This window comes from Rhinopithecus roxellana, chromosome 15 (assembly GCF_007565055.1).
Source record: "Rhinopithecus roxellana isolate Shanxi Qingling chromosome 15, ASM756505v1, whole genome shotgun sequence".
NCBI lineage: Eukaryota > Metazoa > Chordata > Mammalia > Primates > Cercopithecidae > Rhinopithecus > Rhinopithecus roxellana.
Window position 1 is genome coordinate 57,453,427 of NC_044563.1, and position 19,995 is coordinate 57,473,421.

The 19,995-nt window shown below is 49.8% G+C and overlaps 1 protein-coding gene and 1 non-coding gene across 4 annotated transcripts in view; both read left to right on the plus strand.

Annotated features, from left to right (window-relative positions):
- Positions 1–1,609: 1,609 nt before the first annotated feature.
- CHRDL2 (chordin like 2) overlaps positions 1,610–19,995 on the plus strand; it is a 34,696-nt gene continuing 16,310 nt past the window's right edge. For 2 of the 3 annotated variants that reach the window (XM_010366816.2, XM_010366818.2), the window contains exons 1-3: positions 1,610–2,257; positions 14,231–14,343; positions 19,617–19,710. In XM_010366816.2, the coding sequence (XP_010365118.1) occupies positions 2,176–2,257; positions 14,231–14,343; positions 19,617–19,710 (289 nt within the window). In that variant the 5' untranslated portion in view covers positions 1,610–2,175. Of the gene's footprint in view, positions 2,258–14,230; positions 14,344–19,616; positions 19,711–19,995 lie in introns of those variants that run through there. The other variant, XM_030918258.1, reaches the window with a different exon arrangement.
- On the plus strand, positions 16,330–16,392 carry LOC115893754. Its single transcript, XR_004053809.1, has one exon. It is a non-coding gene; the product is annotated as a small nucleolar RNA SNORD43 (small nucleolar RNA).

The window sequence follows — 19,995 nt, forward strand, 5'->3', positions numbered from 1 at the left end:
ACTGTCCCAGACCCTTGGGATGAGATTGTTTATGCAATTAAGCAGCACGGGATTTAACTCTGAGCTCCCTGGAAGCAAAGGCAAAAAAGGAAGCATGGTGACATGCATACGTTTGCATTATCTGTTAAAATAAAGAATACTCAAGGGAAAGGAAGAGACTGGCCAGATTAGAGTAGAAATTAAGCCAGAAGTTAAGCCTGAGGGCGCTGGACAGATCATGTTAGTGCCTGATCCTGAGAGCCCTAGGAAGGGCCAGTTTGGGGATCACTGGTTCCTCCTACTGCTCTCTTTTGTGGGGTGGAGATGTTGGGGGTAATACCCTGAAAGCACAGTGCAATGGGGAGCCCAGCCTTGGCCCAGAAAGATACCTTTACAGCCAGCCAGCCAAGTGTTTAAAGCCGGAAATATGATTCCCTACCAGAGTGGGATATGGCTCAGCATCCCTTCCCACCTCATACTCCTCTGGCACTCTTTGGAGTCTCCAGTAGCTCTTCAAGAGAAGCTGGGCAGAAGGATTAGGTCCAAAGCAAGGATAGATGTATTTACTCAAAGTGGCCCAACAAGTTAGGGATGGAGCCAGGACAACGACTCTGCCCTTTTGATTTCAGAGTCTGTGTGTTTCTGGTCTGGCTAGAGTTGGTTATTCTCTTCTTAGGGTCCTATTAGAGCATGTATTCATTCAACACAAGAGATGGAGCACCAGTTGTGGGCTGGGGGGTGTCAGGGCCCTATCCTCAGGGAACTCCCCTTCTGGTGGGAAAGAAAACTCTTTGACAACCAGCTCCCCCTAAAGATGACTGAAGGTGACCACCACTCCCAGAGAAGTGCAGCCCTCACTTGCAAAGGCAAAGGAGAGATCTTGCCTTGATTCGGGAGTGGGAGTGGGGAGCAGAGGAAGACCTCCAGGGGAAGGCACAGGATCCCTACGGGCCTCCTTTCAACCTGAGAATGGCGCATGGGCAGACGCAGTGGGAACAGGGGCAACTGGTGTTGTAGGCACCTAGAATTAGGACCCTTTCTCTTTGTGGGGTGAGTGCTTCGGCGTTCATTACCTTATTTCATCTTAGCAACAATCGTGGGAAGATAGTAAAGATATTTTAAAATCTTAAAATGACCATTTTAAAGCTGGGGAAACAGACTCTTAGGTGGCGTGCTGAGGACCACAAACTGAATTAAGAACGCCAGTGTTCTCATTCCATCCATCTGCCGAGTTCCGGGCACGCACCGCCGAGCGCCTTACCCTGAGCCTTCCCGGTACCCGCAGCCCCGACAGCTCAGCATTCCCCACCTGAAAGTTCCACCTGAGGTCTCCCTTGACTCTGCCCTCCTGCATTCTGGGCGTCGCGGAGAGTCAGGGGTTAAACCCTGTGGCCCGGGTGGCCCCTTCCCCCTCCGCAGCCCCCTCGCCTCCACTCGGCGCCGCGCCTGGAGCTTCTGTCCGGGAGACCCGCACGAGAGAGGAGGGGAAAAAGTGGGCCTGTTTCTCGGGTGGCCAATCCACCGAGCCCGCGGTGTCCCAGAGGAGGCGCCAGCGCTAGGCCAGCGCCAGGCCGGGCTGCCTGCTTCCCGCGGCAAAGTACAAATGCGCCCGAGCGCGGCGCCTGGAGCCCTTGGCGAGCACAGCCGGCCCGCGCTCAGCCTCCCTCCGCGGCCGCCTCGCCGCCGCCGCCGCCGCCGCCGCCGCCGCCGCCGCCGCCTGGACCGCCGCCCCGCCGGGCCCCAGGACCAGGCGGCCCGACCCCGAGCCCACTGAGCAGGGGGCGCCGGCCGCCTCTAGCCCGCGCGCCCGGAACACCCGCTGGTCCCGCGCGCCTCGCCCGGCGCTGCGCGCTCAGCAGACGCCGGTCCTCTCCCTGCTTTCTCCTCCTCTCCTTCTCACCTTCCCCCTTTCTTTGATCGCTTCTCCCTCCTGCTGGACCTTCCTCCGTCTCTCCATCTCTCCCTCCTTTCCCCGCGTTCTCTTTCCACCTTTCTCTTCTTCCCACCTTAGTCCTCTCTTTCTGCCCTCCTTTCCTGCCCACCGCTGCTTCCTGACCCTTCTCCGACCCCGCTCTAGCAGCAGCCCTCCCGAGATCTGTGGGTTGATCTGTGGCCCCTGTGCCTCAGTGTCCTTTTCGTCTCCCTTCCTCCCGACTCCGCTCCCGGACCAGCGGCCTGACCCTGGGGAAAGGAAGGATGGTTCCCGAGGTGAGGGTCCTCTCCTCCTTGCTGGGACTCGCGCTGCTCTGGTTTCCTCTGGACTCCCACGCTCGCGCCCGTAAGTACACCGGGAGACTGGGTGGGCAGAGGAGGGATGCAGCCCCTGGAATGTGCGGGACAGCGCCAGGACCCAGACCCCGAGCTCTTCTGACAGCCGTCTAGGCAGCACCTGTGCCGGAGGGGTGGAGACTCCGTGAGGACCAGTATGGGCCGGGGACCGGAGGAACTCCGCACGACTCAGAACCGAGAGAGGGCTGCTGCCAGGGACCTGAGGAGGGGCACCGAGGGCAGCGGGGGAGAGGGCAGGGCACTGTGCTTTGGGTTGGGGGAGGACTTACTGTTCCTAGGAGGGAGTCGGGCATGTCTGGCTAAAGGTAAGGAGTGTGATGGAGAAGAAAAGGCCTTTTGCCTTTGGAAAGAGTCATTCGACAGAAATGAGCGGTAATTAGGATAACCTTCCCATTCCTTTCTCTCTTTTGATCCTTGCAACTCTCCAGTGAGGTGGGTATTATCATTCGCACTTTACAGGTGAGAAAACTTAGGCTGAGTAAGGAGGAGGAACTTGCTAAAACTTACAGAGCTAGTAAGCCATCCAAAGCCAGAACTCTAGTTCCAGATCCCATGCTTTATTCCCCGCCTCACAGTGTCTAGAAGGAACCCTGAATCTGCAGCGTGAGACTCTGGGAGGAGGCAGGGCACAGTGAGATAGACCAGTGTCTTCACCATCCCAGCCCCGCTGAATGACAGCTGCTGAGAGGCCGTCATGGAGAGCACCTCTCTGATCCTGGGTTTCCTAATCTATAAAGCGGAAGTAAAAATCCTAGGAGAGTTGATAGGATTAAATTAGAGAAAACAGGTAAAGCGGCTAGCACAAGACTGGTGCTTGATAGCTTCCAAAAAAAAATCAGTTCCCAATTATGCTTTTCCACGTAGATACAGTGTAACATCAAACAGTTTACATCATCAATCTGAGCCTCAGTTTCCTCACTGCCCCCACAATAGGCTGGTGGGCCCCCTCCCCATGCCCTGCCAATCTCTTAGAATACTGTGAGGATGGGAAACCAAACCACATTCTCTTAATCAGAAGAAAGGAGCTTCATTCAAACCCTGAAATACCCATAGGGAATCTGAGGCCAACGAGGGGCAGTTGGTTTCTTCAGGTCATACATGGCACAGCCTGCGATTAAGAACCCGCGTTCCCAACTCCTAGTCTGGTGCTCTTTCCTCTCCCCAGCTCAGCTCCTCCATCTATGCTTTTCTTTTGCATGTGACATTCTGGAGCTGGTAGTGGTGGGCTTTGTTACAGTCTTGTTTCTACTCATGAGAGCAGGCTGAGTGTCTCTGGCCTGCCAGCAGCATGAGACTCATAGAAGTCTTTCCTTTACATAGAACAAGTAAGGAATTAGCTCAGTGTTGGATTCAAGTCCTGGCTGTGCCCCTTATAGCTGTGTGACTTTTGGTAAGTCATAACTTCTCTGAGCCTCAATTTCCTCATCTGTCTAAGAGAGATACTAATCCAGAACTTGAAAGGTTCTTGGGAGGATTAAAGGAGGTAATAAAGTGCCCAGCACAATGCTGTGTACTCAATAAATATCTCTTCCTTGAACCCTGAATGTTTCCTCCTAACACCTGCCTTCTATTTCTTAAAAGAGACTTTGCACAGGATACCCTCCATGCCTGCCTCCCATCCACTTCACACCTTGTTCTTAGTCCATGCAATTTTTTCTCCAGATATCATTGCCCTTGATGCATCTTAGAAAGATGTCCTAGAACGAGACTCTTATCCTACCCACACCCCACTTCTTTGCTTCCTATATCTTGTCAGCCTTTCATGGCCTTGCTTAGGTCATACCTCTTCAAGCAAACTCTCCGTGGTGACTTGATCCAGTCTGATCTCCCTCCTCTGTGCCTCCCTGGCCTTCAGCTCTGTACCTCTCAGCAGGTCCTGCCAGTATTCCATCTCTCTCCCTACAGCTTTGTAAATACAGAGCTCCAGACATGTGAGAAAAAGACTTGGAGCCAACTCATTAGGATGAGGTGGACTGGCACTCATTAGGGAATGTTAAGATTACTGGATGTTAGAACTGGTGAAACTATCAAAAACCATCTGCTTCTACCCATCGATGTACCTATACTTAGAGTTAAATTGAAGCCCAGAAAGGAAGAATGACTTGCCCAAGGTCATACAGCAAATTTATTAAAGAAAAGAACAAAATCCAGGAACAGTGGTATACACCTGTAGTTCCAGTCACCAGCTACTTGGCAGACTGAGAGGGAGAGGAATCCTTGAGCTCAGGAGTTCAAGGCCAGCGTGGGGAACACAGTGAGACCTCATCTCTTAAAAAACAACAACAACAAAAAAAAAAAAAAAAAAAAAAAAAACAGAACAGACCTGGATCCTGGACCCTGATTTGTCACTTATTGGCTGTGTGAGTTGGGACATACCACTTCTTTATCTGAGCCTCATTTTGTTTAGTGCTGACAACCTATGAATCTAGAAAGGATCCTATAGTCATTTGCCAAGATGCTATTTGAAGGTCTCTTACAAAGGTCCTCATCTTAGCTTCAGTGAGATCTCAAGCCTGTTGTGGGTCAGAAATCTGGTGATGTCTTAGGTGCTTTCAGAAACCATGCTAACAGATGGAAATTTTCAAGTCTGTGTGGTATCAGGCTCCTGAGGTGCCGGAGCCCTGAAGAATGCCAAGGGCCTGTGAACACAGGTAACAATTTGCTCCTCAGGCTATTCAAACAAAAATTATTCTCTCTTTGGTTCTATTTCCAGCCATAGATTGAGCCCTAATCCCAATACAGACTGTTTCAATTCCAGCCACAAGCCAAGCCCTAGTCCTCCAACCTTGGCCACAGGTTGAATACCAATTCCACCCCTATACAAGACCCCTTACCCAGGCTGGGTCCCTGACCTGGTTACTGACTGGTACTGGTCCCAGCCCCAGGCTGAGCCACAGACATGGGTGATGCTGGTCACTCTAGACAATCAGTCCTTTGTGGATGAGTGTCCACCAGAGGTCTACTATCTTCTTACCTCCCTCTGCAGTGCTTTCTGCCTTACTCCTCTCAGCTCCTCTCTTTGTTTCACTTCCCTAGTTGTCCCTTGTAGGTGTCTAGTATGTTCTACTTTCTCTTCCCTCCCTCCATCCAATCCTGCTTTCAGTAGAGAGTCAGTTACCAAGTAAAAACATGGGGCTGGGCGCAGTGGCTCACACCTATAATCTCAGCACTTAAGGCCGAGGTGGATGGATTACTTGAGCCCAGGAGTTTGAGACCAGCCTGAGAAACATATCAAGACCCTATCTCTAGAAAATATAAAGCAACTATCCTGGCATGGTGGCACATATCTGTGGTCCCAGCTATTTGGGAGACTGAGGTGGAAGGATTGCTTGAGCCCAGAAGATCGGGGCTGTAGTGAGCTGTGATTGCACCACTATACTCCAACCTGGGTGTCACGGTGAGACCCTGCTCAGAAAAAAAAAAAAAAACCATCTTTTTTCTTCAAGGGTTTTGTGTATTATGGTAATCCAAGCTTTCATTCCCAGGTGATGGATTCCAGGCCCTAGACTAGATGCAGGCATGGGACAGGAAGGGAGCTCCCCTGGTAGGATGTGATGCAGAGGGCAAACCTGGAATCAGAAAGTCAGGGATCCAGCCCTGGCTGTGCCATCAATTCCAACTGTGACCCTGGACAGGTTGCCTTTCTCTGCCTCTCAGTTTTCCCCCCTGTAAAGTAAGATGGTTGGACTCTAGTGAATGATTATTGAGGACAATTCTAGTTTTAACACCTCGTGATTCTAAGTCTCCAAAACCCTAAGATATGGTTGCCTTGATTCCAAGTCCACTCTGGCCTTTGGAATAGGGCTGTGGGAGGGTAGTACTCCTGCCCTGCCAGGGAGGAGTGGACAGGCAGACCCTCAGACACCAGAAAAAAGTGCCTGGATGGCCTGTGGCAGTGGAGGTAGTGGGAGACCTACCAGAGGGGACTCTGCTTTTCTGTTCAGCTTAGTTGCATCCCCATCTACCTATGCAGGTCTGCGTGAGGCAGTGGGGAGCACCTAAGTGAAGGCCTGAAGTCCGGCTCCAGGCTGACCTCTCTGGATCTGACTGGGCCGTTCTGCACCTCTCCTCTCCCACCAGCAGAGGTCTCTGCCTCACTCACTGGCGTGCAGGCTGCTGAGCCTGAGCCCGGCAACAGCTGCGCAGTTGCTCCAGCTGTTGCACCTGTTCCAGGACTGGCCTCTCAAGTTCCCCCGGCCGCCAACCATGGCGCCCGGCTCTGGGAGAGGGACCTTGAATCCTTCATATTCTCAAAGAAAAGGACTGGCGTGACAGTGGTACCCCTGGAAGGTATAGTACAGAGATCATTTCAGGCGTCCCCCTATCTCTGTCCAGGACCCCATCTTCATTCTTGTACTCAGGAGTTCTTTTTTGTATCTCGTCAGAAGCCTTCTGTTTACAAGTTAAAGCCATTTCTTCTAGTCCTGCCTAGTAGGGAATGGGTGTCTCTGTAAGCATTCTCTCCACATCTGACAACTGGCATTGAAGTTTGTGCTGGAGTGAATCAAGCTTACGCAAGGCCCGATCTCTCTCTGGGACTCAATTTCCCAGAAAGGAAACCGGGGACTAGATGTCTCTGAGTAGCTTTCTACGATTCTATGAATCTAAGCATATATGTCCAAGGCAAAAGAGAATGTGAACAGTCCCCACCCTGCTTCCTGCCCTTTAAGAGGTAACAGAGCTGCCTTTCCTGGTTTGACAGTTCTCTCCCTAGAGGCCCTTCTATGCTCCTGTATGTCTGTCATGTGCCAGAGGAAACAGTCAGGTTCAGAGAAATGCAGTTCCTTTCCCCAGGTTGCACAGCTCAGCCCCGGAGGAGCTGAGGCTTTTCTTCTGGTTTCCTTAAGAGGCCTCTCCCATCGGGTGCCAGAGCCCAGAGCAGGACTTATGTCTCAGAGGGGAGCAAGCTTGTTTGTGTGAAGAGGGGATTATAAATAAATAGAGAAAGTATGGCTGTGTGGGTGTGAGGGAAGAGATGTAAACGTTCTACATTCCTGGGCAGGCTGGCTCACTCAGGTTTCCTGAGTTCTTGCAGGCTGGGGACAGGCCAGCCACAATTCCAGACCTCTCTCCTCTCACCCCAGCCCCTCCTGATCTCCTTTCCATGGTCTTGTCCAGCCTCCTCTTCAGCCCAGAAGCTTCTTTCTAGTTGTCTTTTCTGCTTCCTATTGGGGAAGAATTCTCAACCGCACTAACCCCTCCTAACTGACCCCATAAAAGACCTTTTATCACAGCATGAGAGTTTCAAGCCAGACTGTGGGATGAACTTGGAACTTGGATGGAGACAGTTTGGAAATTTTGACTTATGTGTGAAGATCATGGAATCACTCATCCCCTTAACTGCTCTGGGCTCCTGACCTTTTTGTACATGTTGTCATTTGGTTTGGCCAGTGGTTTGAGCATTCAGATGGCAGGGGGCTGGAAAGTGGGGGTTGTCAGAAGCTAATTTCTGTTAGGTGGCAAGGTAAAAGTGCTGAAAGAGAATTGGCCCTCTTCCCATATAATGAACTACTCCTTTCGTTAAAGAAAGAGGCTTCCAGGGCCAGGCGCGGTGGCTCAAGCCTGTAATCCCAGCTCTTTGAGAGGCTGTGGTGGGTGGATCACGAAGTCAAGAGATTGAGATCATCCTGGCCAACATGGTGAAACTCTGTCTCTACTAAAAATACAAATATTAGCTGGGCGTGGTGGCTCGCACCTGTAGTCTCAGCTACTTGGGAGGCTGAGGCAGGAGAATAGCTTGAACCTGGGAGGCGGAGATTGCAGTGAGCCGAGATTGTGCCACTGTACTCCAGCCTGGTGACAGAGCAAAAAAAAAAAAAAAGAATGAAAGAGGCTTCCAGGATTAAGGACCATCAATTGGCTCCTCTTCCAGAATCTCTCCCTCTTTGTTAACTCTGTTCTTTCATCATTGATTTCGTTCATCAGGCACCAACTCTATCTATGTAGGCTCTGCATTGAGCACAAAACTTAATGAGATCTGGTCCTGGCTCCCAAGAAGGTCACAGTTTAGTTAGGAAGCAAAGCTTACTTAAGAAGTGCCTCTAATCCATTTATGATGAGCATTGTAATGAGGGCTGAACTCAGTTCTGCAGGAAAGGCCAGTGGCTGGAAGTTTGGGGCTGCTTCACAAAAAGGGTAGCATCTAAGCTGGCTTTTGAAGAATGGGAAGGAGTGGTCAAACACTGGAGATGGAGAATCCCATTCCAGGTGGAGGAAACAGCATGTTTGAAGGCACAGTAGGAGGAGGCCTGGGGGCTGGTGGAAGAGTGAGGAATTTAGCAAGAGGAGATGAGGCTGAAAACAGGGCCACCACAAAAAGTTTTGCTGGAAAAGCAGGCAGGAGCCAGCTCATGATAGGCTTGGGATGACACAGTGACATTTAGAATCTGTCTGGTAAACATTGCTGTCCAGAATTCAGATTAGATCAGCTAAGTCCAGTCACTTTAAATCTGTTGAGACAGGTAAAGAGCTTTAGCTGTGGCCTATCCAAGTGGACACTTCCTGTGGGAAAGGGAGCTAGTGTCTAGCACTTTGTATATGCCAAAGAGAAGCCTCCATGTCCTTCATGAACCACATCCACTCCCACCTCTGTGCCTTTGCATCTAGTACCCAATGCCTAAGAAGTCCTTCCCCTCCTGCATCTTGTTAATTTCTCCAAGATCCAACTCAGGCATGTTCCTAGAAAAGCCTCTCCTGAAGACCCTATGCTCACACCATCATAGCATTTGTCAGACTGAATGTATTGTATCTATATGTCTTCTTCACTAGGCTGTGAGCTCCTTCAGGAGGTGACTTTGTTTTATTTAAGTCATGTACCAGGCCCATGGATGTGTATAATATTTGACATACAAAAAGTTCAATAAATAAATGATAATGGGAAGTAATATTACTGTAGCAGTCCCCCTGTATTCATGGTTTCAATTTCTGAGGTCTCAGTTACCTATGATTAACCTTGGTCCAAAATAATAAATTGGAAATTCCAGAAATGAAGAATTCGTGCGTTTTAAGTTGCACATCATTCTGAGTGGCATAGTGAATTCTGTTGCCATCGCTCTGTGTCCCATCCAGAACGTAAATCGTCCCTTTTCCAGCGTGTCCACACTGTAGATGCTCCCCACCTGTTAATCACTTAGTAGCTGTCTCAGTGATCAGATCAACTGTTGAAGTATTGCAGGGCTTGTGTTCAAGGAATCCTTATTTTACTTCATAATGGCGCCAAAGCACGAGTAGCAATGCCAGCAATTTGGATATGCCAAAGAGAAGCCATAAAGTGCTTTCTTTAAGTAAAAAGGTAGAAAATTCATAAGGAAAGGAAAAAAATGGTATAGTGAGTTTGCTAAGATCTACAGTAAGGGTGAATCTTCTATCTGTGAAATTGTAAAGAAGGCAAAAGAAATCTATGCATGGTCTATCTAGGGTTCAGTACAAACTGTGGTTTCAGGCATCCACTGGGGGTCTTGGAATGTATCACCAAGGATAAGGGGGGACTACTGTATTACTAATGATAATAATGTTTACTGCCTGTTATGCCAAGTGCCCCACACTCACATATGCGTTCAGTCCCGAAACCTCAATCCTGTCCTTGGTGGCTCCTTTGCCCTCTCTACCCATATCCTATCCAGTCTGTCCCAAAGCCTGCCCATTGTACCTCCTAAGTGTTTCTCAAATCTGTACTTTTGCCCATCAGCACAACTTCCATCTTGGTACAGGTCCAGCATGATCTCAGAACAGGATGACTGCAATAGCCCCTCCGTGGTCTCTCTACCTCCAGTCTTGCCCTCCAATCAGTTCTCCATTCCTGTGAGCACAGTGATGATTCTAAAATGCAAATCTGATCATGGGACTCCCCAGTTTAAAGCTTTTCCATGGCTTTCCTTTGTCTCCTGGGCTCTCGAAGCCCTCCGTAAGCCTCTGCTTCTCTTTCCAGACTGGTCTCTTGCCTCTCACGTCTGCCTTCCCATTCTCTCCTCCAACTTCTGAGCCACTTTCGTCTCTGTATCCCCGCCCAAGGTCTGTGGGCATGAGGCGAGTTGAGGCAGACTGATCTGGCTTGTGAGTAGGGCTAGAAGAATGCAGGAGGCCACCAGAATCAGGGTTGGTGCAGTTGTAAATGAGACCAGGGAGATTTGGCCTTAGTGTGTGCTATGATGTTCGTCCCCTAACAGGTGCCTGGGGATGACCACAGAGAGTTCTGGGAGTCAAAGAAACACCACAGGAAACAAGCTATTAAGGGATTAAGGAAGTCTGGGGTCAGTGCCCAGATCTGGTTTTTTTTAAACCTATTTAGTTGAGCACATAATATATGTCAGGCACTAGGTGTATTACATGTATTATCTAACTTAATTCTACAGTAATTCTGAGAGATAAGATTGTTACTAGTTCCATTTAATAGATGTGGAAACAGAGGCCCGGAATGGTTAGGTAACTTGTCTAAATTCAGGCTGCAAATAAAAGCCAAATCCACAATTTGAACCCCAGCCGATCTGACTCCAAAAGGTCCCTGAGAAAAGGCATGCTTGGTCTCTGAGATGGGGAGGGATGCATGGGCACAGGTGGGATGAGACGTGGTGGTGGGGAGGGAGAAGAATCAGGGCAGATCCAAGGCCAGGTAGGGGTGGGAATGCCACAGAGGGCCAAAGGAAGTGTATGGGAAGGGAGTGAGATGTGAGACAAACTTTACCTCCTTCACACTCAGGTGACACTCTTGTGTCACTCAGGACTGGTCCTACTGTTTCCCTGAACTTCATCCTAACCGACTTTAGAGGTTCTGAGAGCCTAGGATGTATGAGACCATCAGCACATCCAAGAATCATAGAATCTTGCAATGATCAAATCTTAGAACCACAACACTGGACAATTCTAGAAGCTTTGTATTCTAAGGAAATATAGGTTCTTAGAAACATGGAATTCTCAAAATCCTGAATCTTAGAATCCTAGAATTTTGGAGTCTTCAAATGTTGAAAGCATGGATTCATAAACTATGCAGAAAATCTTTGAAGATCATAGCTTACCCCCTTCTCTTATTTTGCAGATGGGAAACTGAGGCTCAGAGAAAGGAGGATGAGTCTCTGAATGTCACATAGTGAAGCTGTGGCTTAAAGAACTAAAACTGTTTCCACCGGCCATGTTCAAGGGTTGGGGCTAGTGCCAGCACTGCAGAAACTGAGGCGGCCTGTCGCCGCCTGGCAGTTCTTCCTTCTGCTTGGTTTTGGCATGGCCGTGGGCACTCATCTCACTTGAGAGAGCTCCAGGCCATGCCACCCTTCCTTGTGCCTGTCACCTTCTAGGGTATGGTGGGGTGGGGATTGTGGCCACTGGAGGCCTCCTGCCAGCCCCCCCACATTCTCAGCCTCTGCCAGGTCTGTTGGTGGGGAGAAGGGGCCTCCTGCCTGGGCATTGGCTGAGACACTCTTTCTGTCTTCATGCTCTGAGCAGGCAGTGAGGTGAAGGGGGTGCCAACTGGCACAGAGGCATGGGCTCCAGGGCCGCCCCAAGGAAGGTAAGACAGGGTTTCTTCAGCAACAGGCTGAGACCTAAGGTGGTGGCAGTGTTGCAATCGCCCCCTCCCTGGTGGGAGGAGGGGACTGAGGAAGAAAGACATTATTCACTCCTTGGAGAGTTGGGCTGGCTCTGACCAGCACCCCAGCTGGGCCCGTGTCCCACCCTCTCTGCCAGTGGAGGCTGAGAGATAAACACAGCTCATTTGATACGGGCCAGCCGGGCCTTGCTGGCTTGCTGGGAATGTGAGCTCCACTTTGGGGAGCTGGGAAGGGAATGGCGAGGGAACTAAGTCATGTGTTCCTACTCTCAGTGACCCTCAAAGCACAGACTGAAGGCATCGTGACAGCAGTCTCAAATCTTTGTTCTAGGAGGCCCAAGAGGGCAGAGTAGGAGCAATGCAAGGGACCAGAGAGAGGCCAACTCCAGCTCCTTACAAAGAAAACCTTCTAATGGTTAGGAATGGCCCATGAGCTCCTGTTCCCTGAAGGCGTGTGTCAGGCAGGGGCTGCACGCCAGCCCAGCCCCCGTGCTGAGAGGGAATTCCTGCACTGAATGTGAGCTCTCCGCTCACCCCACGGAACTCATTACTGCTTTCAATGCTCTGCAATTCCGTTTCAAAGTCTAAGAGAATGTGATTTAGGAAGTGTGAGAACCCATGTTCCCAAGATGCTTGACTCTGGAAAATGAGAAGCAGGAGGCATGAGAGGCAACTTCTCCATTTTAGACCAACAGGGGACTAAAAGAATAAGCTAGGGAGTTGGGGATGGTGGCCGGTGGGGCAGAGAGAGAAGGCAGTTGAGCCTTTAGGCCCTGGAATTGGGTAAAAAGCCATAGGAGATGAGGTGAAGAGAAAGGAGCTCTGCTTTGGAGGCAGGAGTCCTGGGATGAAATCCTAGCGGAGGACTTGAGGCAAGTGGCATAGTCTCTGTGAGCCTTCTCATAATTGTGGTAACAGTCACAAAGCCACTGCAAGATGGATACTGTCATCTATTCCAGAAGATGACAATGTCCATTTTGCAATGGCTTTGTGACTGTTACCACAATTATCATAATAATAGCATTCAACTAAGGGTCAGAAACTGGACTGAGTAAGCACTTTACAAGCGTTATCTAATTTAATGGTCAAAACAACAATGTTAATGAGATAACTAACTTCTGTAAGGAGTTCGGCAAAGAGAAGATAGTCAATAAATGTTGGTTCCCTTCTCCATATTTCAATCTCATTTAATTCAACAAACCTTTACTGGCACTTAGCTTGTGCTGGGCCTCCCAGTTCCTCCTGAAAAGAGCTCAGGCAATGGAATGTTTTTCCCTGCTGGCGTGAAGATCACCAGGTACCTGTGTAGAGGAGGGTTGGCGAGGATAGGGCGGGAGGCAGAGGGGCAGGGCACGAGGCTGCAGTGCTGGGCTGGGAGGTGTGACCCAGGGCTGGGGATAAGTGGGTAGGATGTGGGAGCAGGAGTGGATCAATAGGTTACGAGAGGTGAGAGAGGCAGAGGTTTCAGGAATGCAGGATTGTAGGAGAGGTAGCCAACCCACGGAACAAATGACTTTAGTAATTCTTAGAAGCATTCATCCAGATATTGACAACTGATGTACGATTGCAAAAAAGTCCATTGATGTGCCAATCACAAATCATAGTAGTAGCAACGACCATTTTTAAAGATACTTGAAAGTCAGTTTCCTAACAACCTTTCCATCATGGCTCACCAAAATATAAGGACATAGTAAGGTGTGAAAGCAAGAAAGCTCCCAGCACCATGGCCTTGGGCCCCATCCCTGCCAACCCTCCTCTACACAGGTGCCTGGTGATCTTCACACCAGGAGGGCTTTGTTCAAAAGGTGGGCTACAGGAGCCAGAGAATGTGTACACGTGTGTGTGTGTGTGTGTGTGTGTGTGTGTGTGTGTGTGTATACAGGGGAGCAGGATGAGAGAGGAAAGAGGGGTAGGAAAGGAGGGAAGGGTGTGGTGATGTACTAAATAAGCCGAATGGGACAAATAAAAAGGAAACAAGCGTGAATGTGAGGGCAGAGGAACATGGGACTGAGTCAGGAGACTGATGCTGTCATCCCTGCCCGGTGACTGACTTGCTGTGTGGCCCTCAGGTGTAACTTACCCTCTCTGGGCCTCATTCATCTAATCATAATAATTAATGTTACCGTGATATAAATCTGTACAGCATTTCACTGCTTGATTCCCTAACTGCCCTGTGAGATAAGCATTAAGGTTCAGAGACAGTGGCATGGCCAGTGTTGCACAGTAAGTGTGTGGTCAAGCCGAGATTCAAACTCAGACCTTCTGGCCCCCTGCCTAGGAGAGCATGTCCAGTTGTCCAGCAGATTCTCTTTTGCCTGAGTGGCCCAGATGACATCTCTTCTAGAGCTAGAAAGAAGGAGAAATGAGACAGGGTTTTTGGGCTGGAGCCTCCTGGGACTAACATGGCACTGGTCGGTTTGCCAGGCCCAGACATGTTCTGCCTTTTCCATGGAAAGAGATACTCCCCCGGCGAGAGCTGGCACCCCTACTTGGAGCCACAAGGCCTGATGTACTGCCTGCGCTGTACCTGCTCGGAGGTAGGTTCCTCTGGTCACCTTGCCACCTGTGTCAGGGATATCTGAGAACCCTCCAGAGAAGTCACCCCAGAGGGAGGACCAGGCCTTCTAGAACTGTGCTATCAGCAGCAGCTGAGGGACTTGGGAAAAGCCATTTCACTACTGAGTACTCAATATATAGGATTAGATGGCTACTGTGTACCTCCCAAAGATAAGTCACACAAACATTAGTGGCTGGGTTGGGATGAGGACCCTGGTCTCCCGTCTCACATTCCAGCTTTCTTTCCACCTCACAGTGGTGCCAGTCTCCCTGCCTCCCATGCAGCCCAAGACAGAGCCTTTTTGACCTTATCTCCCATTCCCTCCTTTTCATGTACTATTTCCTCCAGCCACTTCGGCCCTGCCTTAGGATGTGTTCCCCCACCTCCACTAGCCCAATTACTTATTCCTCAGGGATTTGCCCAAATGGGAAAATGACCTCCACCTGGAAGAATTTTCTTCTTCTGGGATCCCACAGAAGTTTCTCTGCCCCTTTCTCCTGGTCACTATTGACCAGGCAGCATAGTTACTGCCCCTCCTAGACTGAACCTCTGAGACTAGGACTTGCTGGGCCCTCACTCATGCCTGGCATGATTCCCTGCCAAAGGCTGAACCACCTGAGGTAGAGACCATGTCTTTGTTTTCCATCTCCTCCCACCCCACCGTACCCCATAACAATCCAGCACCTCCACAGGGCCTTGTAAAATCAACTGTGTAGAATAAATGAGACCCCCATGTGGTCCAGAATTCACAAGCAAGGTATGAGATTGGAAGGGCAGAAGAGGAGGAAGTGGCTTAGGAGGCTTGAAAAACGCTTGGTTTTAGCTCAGCTGCCTGGAACCCAGTGTGGATGTCCCCAGCTTTCTTTGTCTGGGTGTTGGTGCTTGGAGGGAGGGGTAGCTAGCTCCTAGCCCAAGCCAGCCTCCCAGCCCCTCTCTTTCCCTGCACAGAGCCAAGAGAGGAATGCAGAAGGCCTCTAAGAGTCTCCCTTATTAAAACAGAACCCTCTGGGGTGGGAGCAGAAAGAGCTCTGGAGGCGATCCTGTGGGGTGGCGGAGGGGTGGCTTAGCCCCCTCCTGACTTTGACACTGGGGTCCCACTCCTCCTGGGGTCTTTCCCCCTGACTCACCACTGCTTCTACTGTGTTGGCCCCAAGTAGAAATGGGGACACAACCCCCATCATGACTGCCTCCCCTCGATTTGCCTTGGCACATCTGAGGCCAATCAGCGTTTTCAAGAAGGACTTTATGAAATATAGCCAGAGAACAGAAAGGAAATCATAACAGAAAATTCCAGACATATCATGTGGTCCAGTTGACAAAGTCCAAGTTTTTTGAGCCATTGGAGTTAATTCATTTCTCCTCTCCCAGAGTTCACATACAGTTTCCTCAACCCAGAGGACTTGTGCTGTTATCTGCAAAATATACCCTCAATCCCTCCACTTCTCTCCACCATCACTGCTCCCCGTAATCCAAGCCACCATCATCTGTCATCTCTTTCCTGGGTTGCCACACAAGCCTCCTAACGGGTCTTCCTGTTTCCCCCTCTAAATCCATCCTCCATGTGGCAGGGAGAATGGTCTGTTTTTTTTTGTTTTTTTTTGTTTTTTTTTTTTTTTTTTTGAGACAGGGTCTCACTCTGGTACCCAGGCTGGAGTTCAGTGGTGCAATCTCAGCTCACTGCAGCCTTGACTTCCCAGGCTGAGGCAATCCTCCCACCTCAGCCACCTGAGTAGCTAGGACCACAGGTGCATGCCACCATGCCCAGCTAATTTTTGTATTTTTTGTAGAGACAGGATTTTACCAGGTTGCCTAGGCTGGTCTCAAACTCCTCAGCTCAAGAAATCCACCCGCCTCACTCAGCCTCCCAAAGTGCTGGGATTATAGGAGTGAGCTACCGTGCCCTGTGAGAATGGTCTTTTCTCAGCATGAAACTGATCATGCCATTCCGCTCTTAAAACCCTCCAGTAACAGATGATGAACTCATTGACAGGCATGCAGAGACTGTGTGCTGATTGTCATGTTCTGATTTAGGGAAAAAAGGAGAGAAAAGAAAAAAAAAACCTCCAGTAGCTTTTCGTTGGACCTAAAGTAAAATTCAAATTCCCTGCTGAGGGCTCTGCTTCTGTCTTATTCTCCAATTTCTTTTCTTTTCTTTTTTTGAGATGGAGTCATGCTCTGTCACCAGGCTACCAGGCTGGAGTGCAGTGGAGCAATCTAGGCTCACTGCAACCTCTGCCTGCCGGGTTCAAGTGATTCTCCTGCCTCAGCCTCCCGAGTAGCTGGGACTATAAGCACCCGCTGCCATGCCCAGCTAATTTTTGTATTTTTAGTACAGACAGAGTTTCACCACCTTGGCCAGGATGATCACCATCTCTTGACCTCATGATCTGCCCGTCTCGGCCTCCCAAAGTGCTGGGATTACAGGCATGAGCCACCGCGCCCGGCCTTATTCTCCAATTTCATTTCATACCTGCTCCCTCTGCTGCAGCCACACTGACCTCTGTCAGTTTTTCCAACACTTGAGCCTCATTCCAACTTGTTTCCTCCACTTGGAATGTTCTTCCCTCAGATCTTCTCACGAACAGTTCCTTCTGATCTCCCAGTTCATAACACAAATGTTACCTCCTTATAAGGCCTTCCCTGACAGCTGTTTCTAACATAGTCTACTCCTATTAATGAAATAATATTCCTATATTTATTTATTTATTATTGATTGATTGATTGATTTTGAGACAGAGTCTCACTCTGTCACCCAGGCTAGTGCAGTGGCACGATCTCGGCTCACTACAAACTCTGCCTCCCAAGTTCAAATGATTCTCATGCCTCAACCTTCTGAGTAGCTGGGATTATAGGCACGCACCACCACGCCAGGCTAATTTTCATATTTTTAGTAGAGACGGTTTTACCATGTTGTCCAGGCTGGTCTCAAATACCTGACCTCAAGCCATCTGCCCACCTTGGCATCCCAAAGTGCTGGGATTACAGGTGAGAGCCACCACACCAGGTCCTCTATTTTATTATATATAATAAATTTAACGTCTGAAATCTTCTTGTTCCTACTTGTTTACTTTTCCTTTCTTTCTTTCTTTTTTTTTTTTTTTTTTTTTGAGATGGAGTCTCACTCTGTTGCCCAGGCTGGAGTGCCATGGCATAATCTTAGCTCACTGTAACCTCCACTCCTGGGTTTAAGCAATACTTCTGCCTCAGCCTCCCAAGTAGCTGGGATTACAGGCGGGCTACTACTGCCTGGCTAATTTTTGTATTTTTAGTAGAGACAGGGTTTTGCCCTGTTGGCCAGGATGGTCTCAAACTCCTGACCTTAAGTGATCCCCCCGCCTCAGCCTCCCAAAGTGCTGGGATTACAGGCGTGAGCCACTGTGCCTGGCCCTTGCTTACTTCTTTAATAGTTTATCTTTCACTGCTAGGATGTGAGCTCTGGGAGGGCAGAAACCTTGTTGGTCCCACTCACTGCTACATCCCTAGTGCTCAGAAGAGGGCCTGGCACCCAGTAGACCTGCAGCAAATATTGAGCATGAATGAGTCCACACCTACTACCCACCAGAGGCAGCTCAGCATCATGGAAAGTGCATGGGCCCTGGTGACAGTTTTTACCTGCTGTGTGATCTTAGGCAACTTAACCTTTCAAGGCTCTTTTCTCATTTAAAAAGTGTGACTAATAGTATGGTACCTTCCTCTAGGGGTGCTGAGAATATAAAGTGGGATGATTTTTATATAACGTAAAGGCCCTACCGCAATAGCCACTCAATAAATGGAGGCTATGACTTCCTGAGAGGTTCCCTGTGACTGCAAAGGGCTTTTCGACGTGCCTTACCTGCCCTTTCACCACTAACCTGTCTCCATCCTATTTCCTGCTTTGTGGTGCTAATAATCATCGCCATCCTTGGCTCCTCCAAGGCCAGAATCAAGAGACCGATTCTAACTCTTCAGGCCACACAGTCCCTTGCACTCCATCCTAGTTTCTCATCTGGGAGCCTCAGATGTCTAGCGTCTAGTTTATCCTCTAGACATTTATTAATCCCCCATGTGTGTTGGGACTCTAGAAGGCCCCTATTAGAGCTTAGCCCAATTCTGTGGACTCTGGGATGCCCCTTAGCACTGACTAGTCCTTGCAATTACCTCTGGCCATCTTGGGAAGCAGTGACCCGAGAAGGCATAGGGCCATTCAAGGGCCTTCCATGGGGCAAGAGGCTGCCTCTGAAGTGCTATCGGGGAACTCAGGTCCAGGGAGAGGGCAGGGGGAAGGAACCAGGGGGGAGAAGCAGGGATAGAAACAAACTTTGCCAACCTCAGAATCGTGAACAAAGCAGGCTCCATTCATCTAGGAGAGGACCATCGACCCCTCCTTTCCTTACTCTCATTTATTCACTCACTCATGTATTCATTCAGACTCCAGCAGCCACTAACTTGGAGCAAGGCCCTATGCCTACTATTCTTTGGAATTCGTGGTTGAATTGGTAACACAGGTGTAAATGGTTCATCACAATACAGCAGAGTGACCTTTGTAACAGAGTGAAGAACAAGGTGCGGGAAGGCTGAGGGGCCAAAGAAAAACTGCCTGGAGAGCTGGGAAGACCCCCATGAGGGGTGGTGGCCACTATCCGTTGGTTTCTGCTTGTCTCTCTCTGCGTACATTCCCCTGCCCAGTTATCTCACTTGCTATACTTGAAAAAGAGAAGGAACTTCAGGCCTCTCCTTCGGTGGTGCCAACTCCAAAGGCTTTGTGCAGGATTACCCAAACCTCCCAGAGATTTAGGGGCTGGATCATAAAGCCATCCATCTTCTCTACATTAGGTTTTTCGTCTCACACCCCCTCCCAGTCACGTGTCCTCATGTTTCATTCCTTTCTTGACCACAAGGCTCAGGCCCAGAGTTAAAAGGACCAAGCCCCAGAGTTAAAATAGCACAGTCAAAGCATTAAGATCAATGTCAAACAACTCCAGGCTTTCCCTTGTCTTTCTCTGTGAAGGGGACACAGTGTTTAAGCAAGTCCATGAACAGGTCTGACCTCCTCCAGGGTAGGGGAGGCACATGGATGTGTGGGCCAAGTGAGATCCCCTTGGTGGGCAGGAACGGGGAGGGACTGGGCGCACTTGAGTTCATTGTTTTCAGTCCAATCACAGGCTTACTACAAGTACAGACTTCTGCAGTTGGGGTGGGAGTTTTGGGAAAGGACAGGTACAGGTGGAAGATGATGGTTCTTTGAACCAGGGCTGACCCTTGTGTCCCCTTCAGAGCGCCCACGTGAGTTGTTACCGCCTCCACTGTCCGCCTGTCCACTGCCCCCAGCCTGTGACAGAGCCACAGCAGTGCTGTCCCAGGTGTGTGGGTAAGTAGCCATGCTCCTCCCCATCGTCCACTGACCTTTCTCCTACTCCCAGTGTAGCCCTCTAGCTGAGGGAGAACTCTGCAAGGAGAGGGGCAGTCTCTCCCCATCAGAGGTGTAAACACACAAAGGTACTCAAGGGAGGAAATATCCCAGATCCGCAGGCAGTGCTGGGGTAGCAGAGACTTCATGTCCTTAAGTAGGTGTGCATGGCAGGGGAGGGAGGACATGCAGAAAGTAGCTGCAGGAAACAGGGCCTTGCTTGGCCTGCTGACTGACACACTTGGG